We start from the raw sequence: 22,009 nt of genomic DNA on the forward strand, positions 1-22,009 counted from the left end.
TGCCATCCCTCCACCCGACCAAGAAGAAAGCCCCACCTGTCAGGCGTTATGCTCCAAGTGAGAGTCCCGCTGTCCCCATGCAGGGGCCCCCGCTTGCGGCCCGGATTTCCAGAGCCTCCAATGTTACATTGTCACCGGAAACCTTAGGCGTCAAACCCACAGCCGCGGGCCGGGGCTGCGTCGCCGAGGCACAGACAGACACACGCCGACGGCACCCAGCGGCTCCCGCACACGGTGGAAGGATGCTTAGAGGTGTCATGCCATTAAAACCAACAAAGCCAAGGCAAGCCCCACAACGCCCGTTCCCAAGACGGCCTTACCTCCTGCACGGCATCTTATCCATCCCTGGTCTTCCAGTGGGGGTGGTTTCTGTTTTTCTGTAGGATTTTTTTTTTTTTTTTTTTTTGGATGCGCTTAATAAATCCACCCAGCTAATCTGCAGGGCAGCGCTTCCCCCGCATCCTGCAGCCCGCACTCGTCCGCGCGCCGGGAGTTCCACCAGCAGTGCGGCTTCTCCGCGTCGCTGGTAATCACAGACGCAGAGGCCGCTGCTCCTTGACAAAAGGCTCCGGCTCGTCCCTTACAGCCCGGTGGTCGGAATGAAATCCATTTCCCGCACGAGGCGGGGAGGAAATGAGAGCTCTCCTGGCCGTGCGCGCTGACAAAAGGCCGCTTGGCGGTGCCCACAGCGCCCCCTCCAGCGGGCCGCTGCCACCCGCCCGCCCGCCCGCGGGCCGCGGTGCTGCAGTGCGCCCGCCCGCAGTGTCGCCGCCCGCGCCGCCGCAGACCCCGCTCACTGCCCGGGACGGCCCAGAGCCAACAGGAGGGTTCTGTTATTAGAAGAAAATCCGAAGCGGGGGCCGAGTTAGGGGCTGTATCCTCCTTGGGATTAAAAAAGAAAAAAAAGTCTCACACTTGGAATATTTTTTTGTCTGAGAAGGACGTCTTGCATTTGGAAGATAAGTCAATTAGTGGTTGTAATAGCAATTGTCTGAGTGTTTGAATTGCAAGCCAAAATTATCTCTATCCTAATTCTGACTCCTTTTCAACTAGGACAAGATTTTTGTTGTTGCCCTGCTCTTGGGGGCTATGGGTCCAGGCGTCTCCCACCCTCACTACATCATCTTCTCTCCCCTTCCTCTTCCCACCCCAGAGGGAACAGATGTGTAGGGAGTGCAGAACTGGATAGGGAAGGAGGACTCTTGGTTGCAGCCCCAGACCTGCCTGTAACCAGCTGTGTGATCTTGATAAAGCTACTTAACCTCTCTGGGCCTCATTGTCTTCCTCTGTAAAACGACAGTGTATCTAAGTCAACTCCCATGTCTAACACTTTCTGACAGTGCTTCTGAAGTCCTGGCCCTCAGAGAGTAGTGACATCAGGGGGTAGCTTGGAACGTTACACCTGCATAATCCCCACCAGTCCCCCAAAACTCCCCTAAGTCAACATTCACTTTAAGTGCTTTTAAAAATGTGCTTGTAAAAATGTTTCCAGAAAAGCATCTGGCCACTGATGCTAAAACAGATCATGGCCCTTCCGCTCCTTCTAGGTTCTGGGGCAACACAGCTCTCAGAAGTGTCTGAGAAAATCACCGGACCACACCACAGTGTTGCTGTGGAATCATAATCTCTGGAGGTGGGCCCAGGAATCAATATTTTTTTTTTACAAGCACTAGTGATTCCCTTGCACACTAACATTTAAGAAACACCACTTTTGGAGCTACTACTGATTTAGAAAAAAGCAAATGCCCATCACAACAACGCTAGAACAACTGGCAGGCATTCTGGTCCCCGTACCCTCCTTTCCCACTCAGAGCTTCTCACTCATTCCTGTTCCTTTTTCAGAATCACCGAGTCCGCAAGCCCTCTTCCCATTCTCCTGTCAAAACCAGCTAGAATAATTAGAACAGGCTCGGCTGCACAAGGGGAAACCCTCTTCCCTCTCTGCATTCCCTGGACCCAAGGTCTGTCTGTCCAAGGAAACCAGGAAGTGATGTGTTTATTGAAACACTCCTGGACCAGACCATATAGCTATTCATCTGCAAACATGCACTGTTCTTCAAGGAAAGGGAAGAATGGCCTCAAATGCAACTTAGAGATCTTCAGGGCTGCCACTCACACCACAGGCCCAAGGACAGGCTGGTTCCTCCTCCATTACAGAGGGTGGGGCCACTGCCAAGCCATGAGGATGACACTACCATTCCAGCGGGCCTGAAAGGTGGGACATCAAGCCAAAAAGGATGATTCTTGAGCCTTAAGATATAATGGAATTTGCCTTACTAGGTTTTGGACTTGCTGGGGACCCATCAATCCTTTCCAATTTCTCTCTTTTGGAGTAGAAATACCTCCCCTATGCCTGTCCCACCATTGTGCTTTGAAAGCATGTCTGGTTTCACAGGCTCCCAGATGAGAAGAATTTTGCCTCAGGGTAGAAATCTCACCTCAAGTCTCACCCATACCTGATTCAGATGATATTTAAATGAGACTTTGGACTTAGTCTTTAGAGTTGTTTTGGAATGAATCAAGACTTTGAGAGCTGTTGGAATGAAATGAATATACTTTGTATGTGATAAGGACATAAACTGGGGGGCGGGGGGGATGGCCAGGGGCAGAATGCTATGGACAGAATTCTGTTCCCCCAAATTCATACATTGAGATTCTAACCCCCAATGTGGCTGTATTTGGAGAAGGGTCTTTAGGAAGTAATTAAGGTTAAGTGAGGTCATAAGAATGGATCCCTAATCCAATAGGACTGATGTCCTCATGAGAGAAAAGAGACCAGAGCTAGCTATCTTTCTGTGAGGACACAGTGAGAAGGCAGCCATCTGCAAGCCAGGAAGATAGCCCTCGTCAGAAACTGAACTCTTTCAGACCTTGATCTTAGACTTCCCAATCTGTCTGTGAGAAATAAATTTTTGTTAAGCCACCCACTCTATGGTATTTGTTTTGGCAGTCCAAGCTAATAGATTTTCTGTGCCTTAGTTTCCCCATCTATAAAAAAGGGATAATCATGACTATCTTTTAGATAGTCATGTTTTAAGAACAAGTTAACATATGTAAAGTGTGGAGAACAGAACCCAGCATATATTAAGTACTATGTCTTTGCGAGCAACTGTTATAAAGTCTGGCTTTGTGCTCAAGATGCTTTGGTGTCTAACTTGTGCAAAGGTGCCATTGGCCTTAGCTGGTATTTAGAAAACCTTGAACATTCTCACTCTCATTGGTCAAGGCTTACAACTCCATACTCTCCCAGTTTAAGTTGGCATTCCTATTAAAGGTTAATTTCCCTGGGAGGTAATAGTCACTTACTCCTCAAAGTGATGAAAAACAGATGTAATGAAAGCCTGAGAGGAGGAGGAGGGAAACCTAATTAAGGGGTTGGTAGCAAGGCTGAAGGCGCTAAAGCTCATTTCTTCGAAGCATGAAGTTAAGGAGAAAGCACAGTTGAGTAAATGTGTGACCGCAAGGCCATTTAAAGGGTAACTGTTATAAGGGTAATTGTTAAACTCTGAATTACTGCAAAATCTATTTTTAAAAAAAAACCTCCAAAATTTTTAAGATTGCATTTATTTGTTCCTGAGCCTTTTCATTTTTCATATTTGTGGGAGCCTGAAACAGAGAAGAAAGTCCATTGTAATGGCTAAAGGATAAGAACAGACAGTTCACAAAAGAAATACAACTAATAAAAAAGTATAAAAAATTTAATTTATTACTAATTCATTAGAAATTACTAATTTATTAGTAATCAAAGATGTTTAAATCAAAAATACCACTTTTACCCATGAAATTTCCATCATTTTAATAGATCGCGTCATTGGCAATTATGTGATGAAATTGGCACTCTTACATTGCTGGTAGTATTGTAAATTGGCACTATGCATCAAGTCACAGAATGTACTTACCTGTGACTCAAGAGTTCTACTTCTGGGAAGCCATCCTGAAAAAAAAAATACAAAATATAGAAAGGGCTAAATACATCAGGTTTTTGCCATGTTTATGAGAAAAAGCTAAAAATAACTTAAGTGTTCAACAATTAGAAAGTTGTCCCCCTTAGCGGGTCATCTAAACATGCCAATGATAGGAAAATCAAAAGCAAGACACACAATGTTATGTACCTATGATAATTTAATTTAGTTGCACAGGAAAAACATTTGGAATCCTTTTAGCATATTTCCATCAGTGGTTTTAGTAGGGCACAAGATTATTTTGTGTTTTCTCAATTTTCTGAAATCTCAACTTGAGAAAACAAACCCATGACTAAAAAATAAAGTCACTCAAATCATGGTCAGGCAGTTCAGATATTGAAATCCATGAACTATATTATATCACTGTGCATGATGAAACACTGCAATCAAATGCCTTAATTTATCTTTTAAAATTTATCTATTTTCTAGTCCCTTCTCATTTACATTTCTAGTTTGCATTTTGTTAGAATGAAAGTGGTTAAAAAGGATTTAACACTATTACCCACATACCCTAACACTTCATTGACTTGCTGGATATTGGGCAAGTTATTTCTGTTCCTTAGTTTCCTCCCATGTAAAACAGATTTTGTGTGTGTGTATTTCACAGGGTGGTTATGAAAATTAAATAGGGTAATATGCGTAAAGTGCCAGGAACAGCAAATGGCACAAAATAAGTATGAATAACTACTTTTTCTGATCTTGAGTCTTTCCACTATACATACGATCAAGCTATTTTCTTAGTTCATATTTAGCTTTACAAGCTTTATTTTTAAAAATTTAACTGTTTACATATCTAGAATGTTTTAAACCTAAGAGACAGATTCATATATTGCTGTGTTGAATCCTATTAGCCTATAGTCTAGTGTACTGTAGATCATTCTTTTAGTTTTTAAAAGTTAGCTGGAAAATTCCAGGAATATAATATTTAATTATCAGAACAGGAAGACTTGATGAAGTTTATCAATGTTATCTTCAAAACCACAGTTCATTAAAAACTGATTGTTGGCCTCATCTAAGCCAAAGAGTTTAAGGTCCAAGAAGAAGGTGGTCTGAGGAACAGAAACCCAGCTTGCTGCTTGACTTCTTTAAGAAGCAGGTGCACTCCCATTGTTGGTTGTGGAGCTGGATAACTTGACGTATTATCCAGTGTACTTTTCCTCCACTTACTGAGCCAAGGCTTGGCAGGGGGACACGGAGGTGGACAGAAGTCCTTGCTCACTCAGCTTTAGAGTTCAGTCCCCAGTCTTATAGTAGTCTGAAAGCAAAGCTTTCATTGAAAGAAACTGACTTGGTTGAAAGGGAGAGTACTGAATGTATGGCTTCTGGTGGCCAGACCTTAGATGGCTGCTCATGGGGTAGGCACAGAGCAGGGAGGAGGTAAGATAGGAGTGAGAAAGTGTTCCTACAACCAAAAATGGAGATAAAGTTGAAACGGCAGTAAGTAGTTATTCAGAGGGGTTGGCACTAATGTGTTGAAGCTGCCTGATTCCTGAGAAGACCCTTGTATCATGCCATCCTTAGCTTTGCCCCATGGATGAGGAAGAATTACAGAATAGAACTCAAGAAAGGTAAAGTAGAATCTAAGGAAAGTGAGGATTTGCACCCACTTCTCAGGATGTAGCCTCTCAGATGAGTTTTGTGACCACACAGCTGAGGGACATCAGGTATATGAACCTGAGGGCAGCCTCATAGCCCCAACCGGGAGCAGGGAAGCCAGAGAGACCAGAAGGGGCCTGGATTCGGAATGGGAAAGGCCCGGCAAGGCTGACTGGAGAAGAGAAGGCACAGCAGGACCATGGACATTCACAGTGGACGTGAACTCAACACCCCTTGAGACTGGAAAAGCCAGAGGACCAGCTGGGTCCCTTTCCAGAGTGCACACGTCTCACTGTACCTAGAGGTGGAGGAGGGGCTGGGGAGGCCACTTAAGGGGTAAGGAGCCCCCAAAGGGATTCTGAACACTGAACCAATTGAGCGTTTACTCAAAGAAGATGGACCTTATGGGGCAAAATAAAGAGTTTGCCCACCATCTGCATCATAAGGATCTTACTGAGGTCTCAAGAACAAGTGGAATGAAGTACAGAAAGTTACATTTCTTCCTGTCTAAGCTGTGCTCATAACTGCCAGTCCTGCTTCAGTTGTGTGAAAGTCCAGCCAGGATCCAGAGACCCAGCACTGTTACAGCCTCACCTTCTCATGTCCAGAAGGAGAGCTACATAGATAATCTTTCAACAAACAAAGCTCCTTATATTGAGCAGGGCCTTGGCCACCAAGCCCAATGTAGTCTCAGTCTCCTCCCCTGGGGACCTGTCCAGATCACATGATGCAGGTGGACTCTGCCCCTTGATTCCTCACCTCAGACAACCCCAGTGAGGCAGGTGCCTCAGATCTGTCTTCCATGACAGAATTGCTGGAAGGACATGTTCAAGGAGGGAAAAGCTTTCCAAAAAGGAAGAGAGTTATCCAAAGAGGACCAAAAGAATCGCTAAAATAATAGAGTTGTAGGGCCGGCCCGTGGCTCACTTGGGAGAGTGTGGTGCTGATAACACCAAGGTCATGGGTTTGGATCCCTATATAGGGATGGCCAGTTGGCTCACTTGGGAGAGCGTGGTGCTGACAACACCAAGTCAAGGGTTAAGATCCCCTTACCGGTCATCTCTGAAAAAAAAATAAAATAAAATAATAGAGTTGTATTTATAATCCCTCTACACTTCCACTAGAAGATCTACCATTAACACTGTGTTCCTGAAGTCCATTTTATCCCTTACCTGTTTTCTGGATAACCCAGGAATTAGAATAAGTGAAGAATGTTGAGGGTGGGAAAGCACTCTGAGCTCCCTCGGGGCCTAGCTCTTGTAGTCCTAGCAATAGGTGCTTTTCTGTTAACCTGAAGAGCCATTTGTCTCAAGAAAAGTCAGCAGCACATCAGAAAAGTCCAGCCTCTACCTTTGGGAGACCCTTTCACCCAATTCTGCCATTCTCTTCTGCATCTACCTAGCACCAATGAGACAGGCCTTTAATAAGGCTTTTTATAAAATCTCATAGAAATGTTCCCTCTTGAAGTCCACTAGATAGGTGAGGACTTACTGCAATTAATTTAACCGCAAGGCCCATTATATGTCAGAGAAACAGAAAAGGAAGGGATTATTGGCTCTCTCAAATTATGTTCAGCTTATGATAGGGTTAGGCAGCACATATACCAGGTAAAGTTCTTGTCATAAAAACACCAAACTTCACACATACATGTGCGCACACACACACACATGCACACCCCATGTAAACTTGCATCCATGATCAATTCAATCTTTTGTTCCCATAGAAAAATTAGGGTTCTAACAAGAGGAATCTCCCTTTCTTGTTTTCACAAAAAAAGAAATTTGTCTTCCCTCTAACATTTTCTTATCTTGATCGGATTCAGCCTTCTTAAGAGTCTTCCTTGGGTGTCTGGTTGGATTTCTTCCTCAGTAGCTGCAAACCTGGAAATCCTCCACTGGAGGTAGCATCACTCCAAAGTTAGATCCATCCTGTCCTACATGCCTTAGATGGCTCACCTTTCCAAAGTCCCAGAGAACTACAAGCATATGTACCATCACAGCACCATCCTCTAAACCCCCAAAGTTTAGAAAACACAGTAAAATCTAAGAGCTAAATGCAGTCACTGGATCAGCCTTCCCTCTGAGTCCCGATGCCCTTAGTCCAGGGCTGCAAAGCCAATTGCCTAAACAGGTGAAACTGGCTAGTGCAGTACAATAAGGAGTGGTGGGGACTCTGACAAACCAGAAAGCACCCACCCCCATCAGCAGGGAAATTCAAACTTTTTAAAACACTCTGCCACTTAACTCATCAGAATATGCCCCATGGCCACCAGCAAACCCTGGGACAGACAGCTGTGCTTTCCAAGCAAAAGCCTAGACCCATCATGCTACTGTGGTAGAATTTTTACTGTCATATATAGCCACTACATGTGGGAAATGTGAGGTAGAAGACAAAAAGAGGCTTCAGGGTGCTAGTAAGTGGTCATCCCAACTAGCCAGACCACCTTGTTTCAGAGCTTAAAATGCTATGAGAAGACATGTCTCCAGTGATTAATTTCACAGATTAGCACAACCTGGAAAGGGGGAGTGAAAATTCCATGACCCACAAAGGCTTCCTGCTCTCAGAGACTTTCAGGGAACATTCCCATGACATGCCAAAACTTAGAAATGTATGTTTATAGCATATCCAGGCACCCATAACAGACACCCACGTTCATCTGTACCTTTCCAAAGCCCTCAAACCCCAACACTCTTGGCTTCTTGCTCCAAAATTGAGGGTGGTCTCTGTACAGAGACATAGTCTCTACAGTATCACAGGCAAGTCAGAAAAAAATTCAGAGCCATGCATAATGTGAAATGCCAGAGCTACAGCCATTGGTGACAAATAGAATAAACAAGGACAGCATAACGAACAACTTTGGCACCCAGCAATGCCCAACCACATATGGCAAACACCTATACCTTGAAATTCTAATTTTAAATAAGACTCTGTTGGACCTTGAAATTAATCCTTATCCCTACTAAGACTAGATGTTGTGACTTCACATGGCTTTTGGCCCTCTCTGTTTGTACATATATGAGGGTACTTTAAAAAGTTCACAGAAAAATAGAATGAAAAGATAATACGAATCCTTCCATGAACTTTTTGAAGTACCCTCATACTTGCCAATTCAGTCCCCAGATGAACCTGCTCTGGCCCCAGAAGTTAATCTCCATCCCTGTCATCAGCAGATTCTTATGTGCGTCATTCAGGACTTTGCCTCCCAGGAATGTCGTTGATATTGCGCAGACTGTTCTGACCTCATCTCCAAATCCTCAAAAATGCCCATCCCTGCCACCTCTCTCCAAGGGCAGGAAGAAAGATGCCACTCCTGCAAACGGAAGCTGGAGAGGGCCTGCCTCTCAAACCCTTCCCTCTGCCCATGAACATTTCAGTCCAATGAGGCACATCAGCTGTTACTAGGTCTCCAGTCAGGGTATCTGGTCAGAATCCTGAAACCCTGTGCAGTCATCCCTCTAGGTAAGCTGGGCTAAACCCTTGTGAGGCTGCTTTGGTCAAATAAGGGCCAGCCTGAGCATTGCTTCCTTGACCCCTTTGTCTTGGACCCATCCTGGTTCCTGTAAAATGCAAGCTTCTTATAAGTCAGTATAAGTGATATTGAATAATCGCTCACTTCAAATGCAAATAAAGATCTCAGAGTTAAGTCTCTTCACAGAGAAAACTAGCCAGAAAGATGGTTGCATAGCAGGCACTTCAAAAAAAAAATGATTTCCCCTTCTCCTTCCCCTTTCTGAACAATTCAGTCCTAATGCTGTTAGTGGGGTCATGGTAAGGTAGGAAGGAGTTGTAGTGACCCAAAGTGATGTATCAGGGCTCCAGCAGGGTGAGATGGCACCTACACATGAGCAGGCATCCCTGCCTGGGTGAGGGTGTGGAATGTCAGAGCCAAGGAGAGGGTTCTTGTGGAATGCGGAAGGCGTTAAAGCCCAAGAGGGGTAGGAGAACAGCCATGCAGGGAGGAGATGGCAGCAGAGATGGGGGATGAGTTACACACAGGGAGTGTCCTTGGATTAATGGCCCATGCAAGGGCTCGGGGTGGGTAAGTACAGAGCTTGGAACATCTTCTGCCAAAAAGGAAGTGACCAAAGAAGGATGATAACATGCCAAACAGAAAGGGAGCCCATCTGAAGGGGCTTTCACTGGCTACAATGAGGGCAATCTGAGCAACAAAAATAATGAAGTATGATATTGTAAATAGAAAACAATGCACCCATGCTTATATAAAAACATAAGTGAATATGGAAACAAAATGTTTTAAAATAAGTGAATGGTTAAATGGTGGTTCATCCATACCATGAACTCAGCAATCAATAGGAAGCCCAGACTCCCAATAGAGCAATTTGGATGATCTCAAAGACATTGTGCTAGTTAAAAAGAAAAAAAAAAAAAAAGGGAAATCTCTAGAGGTTACATATGATGTGATTTCATTTTTATAACATTCTCGAAGTACATTACACAGATGGAGAAGAGATCAGTGGTTGCCAAGAGTGAGCAAGAGTGAAGGATTGGGGCAGGCATGGGTGGGACTGTGAAGGGGTAGCACAAAGGAGATCCTCATGGTGATGGGACAGTTCTGCATCTTGGTACAGTGGTTCCATGAATCTACACATGTAATAAAATGACATGGAACTATGCACACACTTGGTACCAATATCAATTTCCTAGTTTTGATATTATACTACAGGTAACATAAGATGAAACCACTGGGGGAAACTAGGTGAAGGATGCACAGGACTTCTCTATAATATCTCTGCAACTTCCTCTGAATCTATAATTATTTCAAAATTAAAAATTTAATAAATACAGAATGCTTGGTGAGTACCGGGCTATATAGGTAGTTTTAAAGCACCTCCTCACAAAACACATATTAATTACAAAAGAAAAAGATTAACTCTAAAGTGGAGAAGCCTAGCAGTCATCACTTTAAGGGATCAAAGTGAATATCATCAGAAATAGAACAAATCAAAATCTGGCCCATCTAATAGGATACAATGAGTAGAAAACATTATCAATTCTCTGATTCCTACCTAAGATACATATCTGAATTTAATCACAAGGAGACAAATGCAGATCAAGAAACATTCTACAAAACAACTGGTCTGTAATCTTCAAAAGTGTCACTGTCATAAAAGTCATAGTAAGGCTAAGGAACTTTTCCAGACTAAAGGAAACTAAAGAGACATGACAACTAAATGCACCTATGACCCTCCACTGGGTCCTTAGCTAGAAAGAACATTATTGAGACTATTGGTGACACTTGAACGGGGCTTGAGAACTGCATGGCAGTAATGAAGTAACATGAGTTTCCTTATTTGGGTGGTTGCATTGTGGTGATGTAGGAGAGTGTCACCTTCTGTAGGAAATATACACTGAAGTAATTAGGGGTGAGGGGATATTAGGTTGGCAACTTACTCTCAGATGGGTCAGGAAAAAAAGTTCTTTGTAGTGTACTTGCAAAATTTCTGTAAGTTGATTATTGTTTCAAAATAATTTTGTATTTTAAAAACGAATGATTTGAATGTCAAAGGATGAGAAATCCTTGACAAAACTGCAAAAGTGGCGTTTTTTACAATCAGGCCTTGGAAATCATACTTGTCAGAACTTACCTATATAAAAAATCCCATATATGTGATTCATTCTTTGTTCATTCTAAGAATTAGCTCACTCTTCTGACTGACAAACTTGATTAGCTAAAAAGACTAAAAATTGTCTTTAATTTTTAGATCAAAGCTTACATTGTCTTGTTCCCCTTTTTTAAAAAAAAACATTCCAGTCAGAAATTTTGTTTCTTACTAGGAAATTGACGTACTATAAATGGCCTATCCCAAGGCTCAATCTTCATTGGAAAACAAAGCCCTCCTATACATACTTGCAGTGGTGTTGCTGAGCACAGGTCTTCTCCACCACTGCATAGGCTCCTGTTCCAACCCAGGCCCAAGAGGGCTGGCAGGAAGGTATAGCCAGGTAGGTCACCATGCAGATGACACGATGATACCTCCCTGACAAGGATCAATGAGGATTAAATGCAAGTCAGAGTCCTGCCTAATATCTAGTGACTATCAATGCTATTACTATCAATGCACACACTATTATTAACTTAGGTTTCAGGTCAGGTTCAAGGGCCTCTCAGGTCATTTCTTCACTCTTTCTTTTGTTCTCAGTAATTCCATGTTAGCTCATATAGTAGCAACAGGAATTCTGTCTTCTAATGGTTGACCAGCAAGGAAAGTTTTTATCTCAAGTGGCCAGAATATAAAAACCTAGGCTGAGCATATGTGCAAATGGAATCTATAGAAAACAGTAGTCAAATTAGAAATGACAGCTAAGGCCAGCTGGCCAGCCAGCTCGCAGGAAGCCTGTAAGATCTCAAATCAGAGTGGAGCAATGATGAGAATCAAGTGAGAAAGACCAAAACACCTGTTACAAAGAGAGCTGGGATGTCTACGGCTTATTATTGCTCACCAATCAATATTTATTGCTCACAGTGAGTCAAGCAAATTTGATAATACCTGTCCAAGCGAACATTAACATGCCAGGTACTGTTAGATCCTTCACTGACATGATATCATTTGAACCTCACAGTTATCTCATGTACAAGGTAGGTATGATTAGCATACCCATTCTACATACAGATGGAGAAACTGAGGATTAGAAAGGTTCAGTAGCTCACACATAGCCACACAGCCTGCAAGTGGTAAAATCAGGATTTGAACCTCAGCAGTCTGTCCCCAGAGCCTACATTCAACTGCCTCCCACTAACCATCATATGTGACTTCACAGCACCCACTGTCCCTTATCACACTAAGCAACTTGCTTGTTACCATATGCTTGGTTCAGATTCCTGCAAGCCTTTCTTATTTCAACAGCAGTAGTGTTACAGGGTAGGGTAGAACAAGGAGCCTCACTTGTGTAACACTGATCCACAGGAAAGGCAAAAAACCCATCTTCTGGACATGGAGAAGCATGTTGCTACTTCCAGCTGACTCTTTAGTTTGACAAAGTAGTAAGAGCTGGGGCCGACCCCGTGGCGCACTCGGGAGAGTGGGGCGCTGGGAGCGCAGTAGCGCTCCCGCCGCTGGTTTGGATCCTATATAGGGATGGCCGGTGCACTCACTGGCTGAGTGCAGTGTGGCTGGTCACAAAAAAATTTAAAAAATAAATAAATGCTAGAGCCGGCTGGTTAGGTCAGAGCGTACTACTGATAACAGCAACATCCAGGGTTCGATCACTGTATCAGCCAGCTACCAAAATAATAATAACAATAAATTCTTAAAAAAAAAAAAAAAAGTAGTAAGAGCTGTTACAATAAAAACTCCTTTCTTATTACTTAGAAAATGTCACCTTATCAGTAGGAGGAAAAAAAATAGCATCACCATTTATCATTACATGTGGCAAGCCCTTTACTTCTTTTTCTGGAGACCAAGGAGTCCAGAAAACCTTTTAATGTGTTAAATGGGGGTTTTTGCTTTCTTTTTTTTTTTTTTTTTTTGAAAGAAATCTATTTATTTATGGCCAAAGTTTGCCAAGACAACTCAATTTTTAAATGGGCAAAGAATTTGAATAGACATTTCTCCAAAGAAGATAAACAAATAACAATCAGCACATGAAAAGATGCTCATCATTAGTCATTAGGGAACTGCAAGTCAAAACTGCAATGAGATGCCACTTAACACTCACTAGGACAGTTATAATAACAAAGACCTAAATAGGGTTATTTAAAAAAAAAAAAAAAAAAAGCTTAGGTCTGTATTCTGTATTGGATGGTTCTAATTTCAGAATTCTGGTTCAGAATTTCCCCACCCCTTGAGCTCCTTTCAGTTAATTTATGAACAAAATAATCTTCCAAACTAGCAAGCCCCACCACCCCACCCAGGTACTTTCACAAAATTATCTTGTTTTAATCATGTTTTAGTATGGAAAATGCCACACACCTAGAGGTATACATTTTGAGTTTTCTGACATCCATATGGCTATTTAAGGAGGAATACTATACCAGGCTCCTGGTTGGGGAGATAACTCCGGTCGTAGACTTCCTGCTCTGGTGACAAGTGTATGCTAGCTGATCACTGCCGCCATCTGCCCAGGGCCCTTCCTCTTCATTCTTCAAGCTGACAGCACAGCTGGTATGTTGGGTCATCTTTCTCGATAGCTCTGGAGCCAAGGATATGTGTGGTTCAGAAGTATTGCTGCTGTAGTCCTGCTCATCTGGGTCTTGTTTCTAGAAACCGTTATTAGTCGTCAAACAGTATGACAGGCAGATTTTGAAGAATTGAATCAATAGATTTCAAAATTTTAACCAATGAGGTTTCATTCACATGATAAGGACAATGCTTAAGTTGTGATGGAGAGAAAAATATTGCTCAATTTACTGTATTTTGTTCTTCTTAACCTTAAAATGTTGTGCAATGGGGAACTGTGCTAAAAACATTATGGCATGAAACAGATCCTATATTTTATAACGATTAAAGCACAGAAAAAAGCACTTCTGTTACACAATAAACATGCAAGGAAAAACTAAGGTGGCCACGTGCACATGTCCAACACCATGCCACAACCCAACCCTCCAATGTGGCCAATAAGACAATTCATTCCTGCCACTGCAGAACATATCTCCCCAGCAGTCACCTGCCTAGGACTGGTGGAAAAGAGGGGAAAAACACAATCCGAAAGTACTAATACACACCTGGCTATTTCTGCCCCAAGTTCCTAAAATAATTACTTCTCATCTCTCTCCTTCTCTTCTGTCTCTAAACATGATCACATCGGTACTTATAAAAGACCTTCATTTGATCTAACAGCTTTTCTTCCTTCCATTCTTATAATCCCTTCTTCTACTCTCAGACTTCCAGGTTGAATGGACTTGAAGTCGACCACTTCCCTCCGTCTGGACTCCAGATATTAACCAATAATGCACCCTCAACCTCTCATGAGTTGACTTCCAGCCCACTCCTCTTCGACCTCTCACAGGCTGACCCTGGTTGCCTTCCCCTGGCCTGGCCTTCCTCGGCCTCTCTGTGGCTTCTCATACTTCCCACCTTCAGTTTGCCAAGGTTCTCTCCTCCACTTTATGAGCTCATCTTTTCCCTCCATCTTCCTGTCATCTTCTCCTCTTTCATGACTCCTCCTTCCTCCTGCCAATGGTGTCCCTTAGGCCTCATTTCTAAGGCCTTTTCTCTCTTCAGCTCTCATCTCCTCTGATGACTGATCCATTTTCAGGCCTTCAGCATTCACCTCTCCATGAAACAAGTGCATAAAACCAGCCCACACTTCCTGCTGCCTAATGGACACTTCTGAGCTATGCCACCCTGGTAGTGACGGTGACACTATGGTGCTTCAGTTTACAAAGTGGGTTCATTTATGTCAATCCACTCAATGGTTCAGTGGTATCATCAGAGACTGGCATCACCAGACCATTGATGAGCTCTCCAGCTGGATGGTCACCCAGGGAGGGCCTATCCTAAGGTAGGCAGGCCCCTTAAGGAAAGAAATGCTCTTCCTTTCTGTGTCCTGTCTGATGTATGTTCTGCTGAAGGGAAAACCACCACCACAAAGTGCTTTCATGGAAGCCTCTTCTTATGTCCCAGCTGTCATGATACTATGACAGATTCAGCAGTTAGGAGCTAGGGGCCCTGGACAATGACAAGAGGTAAGTACATAGATAGTCAGGGACTTGACGCCAACGCTTATGCAGAACTGCGTTCAAATCTCATTTCTGATATTTTTTAGCTGTGTGACCTTTATCTACATTTTTATTTCCTCCTCTGTAAAATGGAGATAATAAATAGCTCAGAGGATTGACATAAAAGTTAACTGGAAAGTATAAATAAATTGCTTTGCACAGTGTCTGGTATATAGAAAGGGCTCAATAAATGGTAGCTATCATTGTTCTAAATTCTTAAACCTTTACCTCCGAGTCTTTGGCTCCTTCCAAAACATCATTGAGAACTTGTATGTATTCAGTCGCACCTTTAAGGATATCAACTTTGCTAGGCTTCCTGCTTTGGGGAAGAAATGGCACAAGAGCCTTCAGTTTGGCAAAACCACGGTTGAGATTTTTTATCTAGAAAACAAAAAGGCACAGTGACACACAGAAGTCAGTTTGGCCAGACACCACCCCCCAAGCCACAGAAGGGGGTTTTAAGGGCTCCTTTCCACAGCCCTCTTGCCTGGGCAGCAAATCTAAATAGGTGTGTGCCCCCAAAGAGTCACTGCTCCACCAGCAGTGCAGGTCATGGCAAGGGAAGAGGGAGTGGTATAAACTCGGCACTGGAGGTGGATGGGCTGGAGGTGTGTCTGTGTTCACGCTGAACTCCTTCCTCTTCTTTTGAGAGCATTCTAATGTACAGGCAGTAGAAGGTAGTGGCTGAAATCTGAGTCAACTACATCAAGATTTAAAACCCAGGTCTACCATTTACAAGAGAGCTTGGGATATTTCACATCACTAAGCCTCAGTTTGTTCATCTGCAAAATGGAAAATATCTTGTAGCTTTTTGGGGGGTGATTAAGTGACATCGGGTATACATAAGACACCTCACCCAAATCTGGCACATAGATAGTCCTCAGTAAATGACACTGCTGATGAATAAAATGTACAAACACTGTGTATTCAAATACTGGGCCATCCACTCTTCAGCCTCTTTCTTTGATTCTAATTAATGAGAGAGAATCAAGTGTGAGAGTTAAGAGAGTGGGTGAGATTCAAAGGCTCCTCATTTTTTATTTTTCTGTATTCTCCAGAGCCTAATCCCTTGGCTCTGAAAGCCTATACCTCTGATGACCACTCCCATGGAAGACACAGGCTGTGGGAGATCCGGCTCCCACTATACCATAAAGCCAATACTTATATGGAGAGCCCTCTCCCACCCTGGAGCCAAGTGGACTGGACAAGAAGGCCAATTCACAGGAGAATACAGTGACCAGTGAACATATGAAAAGACTTTAATAATCAAAGAACTACAAACGAAAACAGCAATTAAGTATCATTTTCATGCACCCAGCTGGTAACATTTCTGTTTTGTTTATCACACCCAGCAGCAGGGATAGCATAAAAAAGAACTGTCCTATACCTTGTCAGAAGGGATAACGGTTAGTAAACCTTTCTAGAAAGCAACTGGGCACTTATATCAAAAGTCGTAAGACTGTATATGTCCTATGTCCCAGTAATTCCACTTCTAGCATTTTATTCTAAGGCAATTATCAGACACACACGTAGATTTATGCACCAGTAAAAAGCTGCAAACAGCAAACATGCCTAACAGTGGAAGACTGAATAAGTTGTGGTCCATTTATAGGACAGGCTATGCAGTCAAAAGCTTCTTTCAAAGAATACTTAAGAATGTAAGGAAATGCTTTTGATAATATTAAATGAAAAAAATTACAAAGATATGTACTGGATCAAAATTTGGAAAAGTATATATATGCATACACACTAGAAAAAAGACTGGGAGGATATATACAAAAATGTTCACAGTAGTTACATCTGTGTTATAAGTGTCTCCATTTCCTCAGTTATTTCTATATTTTCTAGGTGTATTAATTTTATCATTATAAAGAACAACTAAGGTCATTAGTGCTTTAATGGATAAAAAAAAAAAACAGGACGGATTCTCTGCAGAAGGCAAATCCTTCCTTGGTGGGAAGGGCCACTTAAAATGTCGGATCATAACCTCTTATTTGGGCCATCAAATCAAGTCACAGGATTATTTTCATGAAGAGTCCAGTGCCTAGTAAAGCATACTTCTCCACTCTTGCAATTTTCCCAACTTCCCTTAAATCTTCTACTCTTACTTGGTCCTTTCTCCTCACACCCTTTCCCAAACAAAGCTCCTTGGTGATTCACTGGGGCCACATGTCTAAAGGCCCTGGGTGTTTAGGAGCAGCCCCCAACAGAACTCACTTCTCCCGAGTCCTAGGCCTAAGAGGCTAGGCACCCTCTCCCAGCCCTCACCCTTCCCTCTCTAGGATCTGCTTGGGCTGCAACCAAGCCCAAAGACTGCAACCGGCAGATGTGACAGCGTCGGGCCTGGTTTAGTCAGAGATACTAAAAGCTACCAGCAGATGCCGCTCCAGCCACGTCCCCCGGGACCTTTCCCTGCTGTGAGTTACTGCGTCCCCCGCCTGACTAGAACAGTCGCTTCCTTCTCCCGACGGGGTTCAGTGGAAGTCCAGGCGCTCACTGGGGCGTTGTATTTCGTTACTTACAGCAAAGTAACTTCGCTAGCCCCCGTCTCCCTCACCCTGTACTTGCTTCGAGATGCAGAGGGCAGGGAGGAGTCGGGGGGACCCTCTGCGCCCCACGCACCCAACCAGCGCCTCCAGTTGTGACATTTAAGCGCCACTCCGGGCGTTAAGGCTTTGAGAGCACCTGCCAAGGGAAACATTTGTGAAGTTGTCCGGGGCCCCCCTCTGTCCCCGTCCCGGACCCACTTCCCGCACAAGTCCGGGGACTGAGCAGGCGGGGCGGCCATCCCAGCGGCCGCGAACGAGCAGCGGGCCGGAGGCGCAGGGTAACGAGGCCACCGTCACTCTCCCGACAAGCTGGGGACACGAGCCGGGCCTCAGGAGATCGAAGTCGCCTCGAGGCCCGCGGGCGGGCGGGGAGTGGGTGCGCCGGCTACTGGCCGGGTGTGGGGTGCGGGGGCCGCCCCCTCCCGCGCCGAGGTGGCCCTGGGGACCCCTCACCCGCTCGCGCTCCTTGGCGTTGGCCACGCGCCGCCGCTCCAGCACCAACTGGAGGTCCGCGGTCGACGAGTAGCCGCCCGAGGGCAGCCGCTTGAGCCGGCAGATGGCGGCCAGTTGGGGCAGCGGCCCGAACTGCTCCCGCAGCACGTCCTCCAGCACCTCGGCCTGCGGGGCGCCCAGGAGCGCGGGCGGCTCCGGGGGCGCGGGCGCGACGTCCATGGCTGGGCGCGGGCCGGCGGCAGGCCCGGCCTTTCACTCGGCTCCGCGGGCGCACGAGGCGCGGCGCCGCCCGCTGCCCACCTGCGCCCGCGCTCTGCACGCCCGCGCCGCACAGCCGTCTTAACAAGCCCCACAGGTGACCCTCCTGAACGCTGAGGGACAGCACTGCTTCTCAAATTTGGCTGCACTCATCCGGGGGATCGTCCTTGTTGTTTTTAATGCACATGCCGGGTACCAGTCTCAAAATTCTGATTTAATCAGTCTGTGTTGGGACCTGAGCTTCTGGATATGTGTGCAAATATTTACACAGAAAAATCCGGAGACACACAAAGCTTGTTTAAAAATTCATTTTGAAGTAAATAAAAGTTGCAGAAAAAGTTGCAAGAGTACTAACAAAGAGCTTGTGTCCCCTCCACTGAAATTCTCTACTTGTTAACTTTTTTTCAGGTTTGCTCCATCACTCTTTCTTTCTACGAATATTCCCATTTTCATTATTCTTTTTCCAAACTATTTGAACTATTCTTTAAAGTGTTTAAGTTTCAGACATGATGTCCCATCACCCCTAAGCACTCCAGTGGGTATTTCTCCCTAAACAAGTCCACCCTCTTACACAACCTCAATACAGCCTGTAGGGAAAATACAGGAAAATGGTCAGGGCCACTCAGATGTTCAGAATCTTGCCGAGCATTTGATGTAAATATGCACGTGCACCCAGGTGTTCCTTGGTTATTGTCTAGTGTAATTGTGCATGCGCACACAGGTGTCCTGGGTTATGGACTTAAGTATGTATAAAGGATGAGTGGCTCTGATCCACAGCGCCTCCCACACCCGGGATGTCCCTGTGGTTGGGGGGACTATGGGGAGGTCACTACTGCTGCTGGAGGTTGCTGTTGCTAGTGCCCCATGACCCTCCACGAGGCCACTGCCACTGCCACCGCCAGACCTGTAAGCTACCAGACCTGTAAGTTGCTGCTGCTGAGGACTGAGCTCGCGTCATCTGCCACCAGCTCCTGGGATCTTTCCCAATTACCTAGCATGGACCTGAGTGTGAGGGGTCTGGGGACCCAGTCTGTACAATGGGTTTGAAGGGTCTGAGCCTGATAATATAAATGGAAACTTAGTGTAACTAAAATAATGAAACGTTTTGGCTTTAGTTTAGCTATTACCTCAACCCAACAACTGGCATAGTGGTGTAGCTTGACAATTGGCTACGTCAGCAGGATTCCGACATTAGTCCTATAGCTTTACATCAAGTAACTGGCTCTCCCAGCTAGAAAGGGGCAAAGCAGGGATTGGACCCAAGTAGTCTGGCCACAGAGCCTGGGTCTATAACTACCAGTCTCTCCTGCCTCACGTAACTTCTGCCACGTTGTAAGTGATGGCTACAATGGCAGTGATGATTTATGACCTATACAGGGTCCAGATGCTCAGCTGTTGTACAGACAAATCCTTACTGAGGCAGAGGGGTGGTCTCAGCACCACTGCAGAAGCCACAATCAGTGCTAGTTGAAGGGACACTGAGAGGCTAGGAGGGTCCACTCCTCCGTTAGCAGAGACATGATGAAAGGCTTGTTTGGGCCACCTTGAAAAGGGGCCGGCATCCTCATCCTTGGACCTATACATCTGGGAGTTGGAAATGCTTGTCAGATTAAAGAAGATAAAAGATTGCAACAGAAGCTGGGCTTTGGGGAGATTCAAGACACAATGGGGGAGCCCAGGAAGCATGCACTGGAGGGCACGGAGCAGGAGCCCCCCGACCAACTGCATCTGGACACCTGGATGCCAGAGAAAAGCAGGGTTCCAAGTCTGAGGAAGACATAACCTTGTGCCTTCCACCTCTCTCTCTGGCCCTGTTAGTCTCTCAGGCTCTGAGACACTGACCTTCACTGCTCAGCTAAGGACTCTGGGGATTTCACTTTTTCTAGGTCCACCCAGCTGAGTGAACCCAGGGTGTTGTTACACGTGGGGAGAGTGAGGAATGGGCCATCGAGGCACCAGAGCAAGAGCCCTCTGGCACCTTGTACAGAGGAGTGAAGCTGGAACCATCAGGGAATGTGAGTGAATTTTGGAACAAACTAGGCTGCTGCATGGTAGAAAAACCCCAGCCAAAGAAGAAGACAGATTGACTGGACCATGACTGGGGAACCAGTGAATTTGGCTCTGGGGAGATGGAAGCTGGAGATGGACTTGCCATGACAGGTGCAGTTCAAGAGAAGATGAGGTCCAAGGGAAACTGAGACAGGCTGCGGAGCAATTTTAGAGGACTGTAGCTCCAATAGAAATGGCTTTGCTACCTTGAAGCCTCCACTCTGTGTCCAGCCTAGAAGAGATGCCACCCCCACCAGATCCCTCCTAGAACCAGTAACCCAAGGTCCCCCTTTTTCTCTATCTGCCTAACAGTGCCTCACAAAGCTGGGGGGCTAGACTCCCTCTACTGCCTCTGGCTATAGCCCCTCCTGGAGATGGAGTCAAGGCAGCAGGACTGACCAAGTGACTACTGGTTGGCCAGAGGAGCTCAGCTGAAGCCCTGGAAACCCTCAGATATTACTGAGATAGGAGTTCTGGGAACCTAGAATGAGTTTCCCTCTCCTGAATTGATGGTCTGGGTGCCACCTGTTTTTAAACTCTTAACCTGGAACTCTGAATTGGGTAGGTGGGCGAGATTACCAAAGCTGAAGCCGGCTCTGCTGAGAAGCTCCCCAGCTCCCCACCCTTCTCTTTCTTCCTGGAATGAACTAAAGCAGATGTCAAGCAGGGGCTGGGAGGGTGGCCACTGTCTAGTCTACTCTTTCTCTTTAGATTTCAGACCGTAAGCTCACAGCCTCTCGGTATCTCTGCCAATACCAGGGTCTTTCTCCAGTTAGGCCTCTAATCCTATGTTTCTGTAGCATTACTAGCTTCCCAGCAACTTACTTTTTTTTTTAAAATTTTATTTTGTCGATATACATTGTGGTTGATTATTGTTGCCCCTTACCAAAACCTCCTTCCCTCCTCCCTCTCCTCCCTCCCCCCCAACAATGTCCTTTCTGTTTGCTTGTCGTATCAACTTCAAGTAATTGTAGTCCAGCAACTTACTTTTTAAGAAAAAATTTAAAATTTGAGTTATCTTAATAACCCCCAGCCTGCTACTACCTCTGCCTTTAACCCCATCCCTGTTAGGAGCCTTTTTGTTTTTCCCTAAATAAGAATTAAGAGGTGGATCTTAACTTGATGACATTCCATTTAAGTCTTGGGGGACCTGGCCTTCCCCCTGCCAACCTCCCTGCTGGCCCAGGTAAGAGGAGGAAGAGGCGTCTGGAGAGAAAAGTGCAGCAAAACTAACAGTTATATCTCAAGGTGGATTTTCTGATCACTGAGGATGGAAGAGTTGGTGAGATAAATAGGTTGAAAACAATTATTTGTGAATTTAGCAACCTTAAGATCCTCACAGCATGGGAGCAGGGAGAAGCTCTAGAATGAGGTTTCTCAACCTAGACACCTGACATTTTGAGATGGATCATTCTTTGTAATAGAGGGCTGTTTTGTGCATTTTAGGGTATTTAGCAGCTCCC

At 44.9% G+C, this 22,009-nt stretch overlaps 1 protein-coding gene and 1 pseudogene across 1 annotated transcript; one reads left to right on the forward strand and one right to left on the reverse strand.

The window, feature by feature from the left end:
* Window positions 1–414: 414 nt before the first annotated feature.
* Window positions 415–18,458, reverse strand: FIGLA (folliculogenesis specific bHLH transcription factor). Its single transcript, XM_063077784.1, has 5 exons — window positions 18,240–18,458; window positions 15,466–15,618; window positions 13,552–13,776; window positions 3,900–3,934; window positions 415–796 (listed from the first exon to the last, which is right to left on the reverse strand). The coding sequence occupies exons 1-5, from the start codon at window positions 18,456–18,458 to the stop codon at window positions 415–417; spliced, it is 1,014 nt and encodes a 337-aa protein (XP_062933854.1).
* Window positions 18,457–20,728, forward strand: LOC134362551 (CDC42 small effector protein 1-like; annotated as a pseudogene).
* The last annotated feature ends 1,281 nt before the right edge of the window (window positions 20,729–22,009 follow it).

Source organism: Cynocephalus volans, chromosome 14, assembly GCF_027409185.1.
Source record: "Cynocephalus volans isolate mCynVol1 chromosome 14, mCynVol1.pri, whole genome shotgun sequence".
Lineage (NCBI taxonomy): Eukaryota > Metazoa > Chordata > Mammalia > Dermoptera > Cynocephalidae > Cynocephalus > Cynocephalus volans.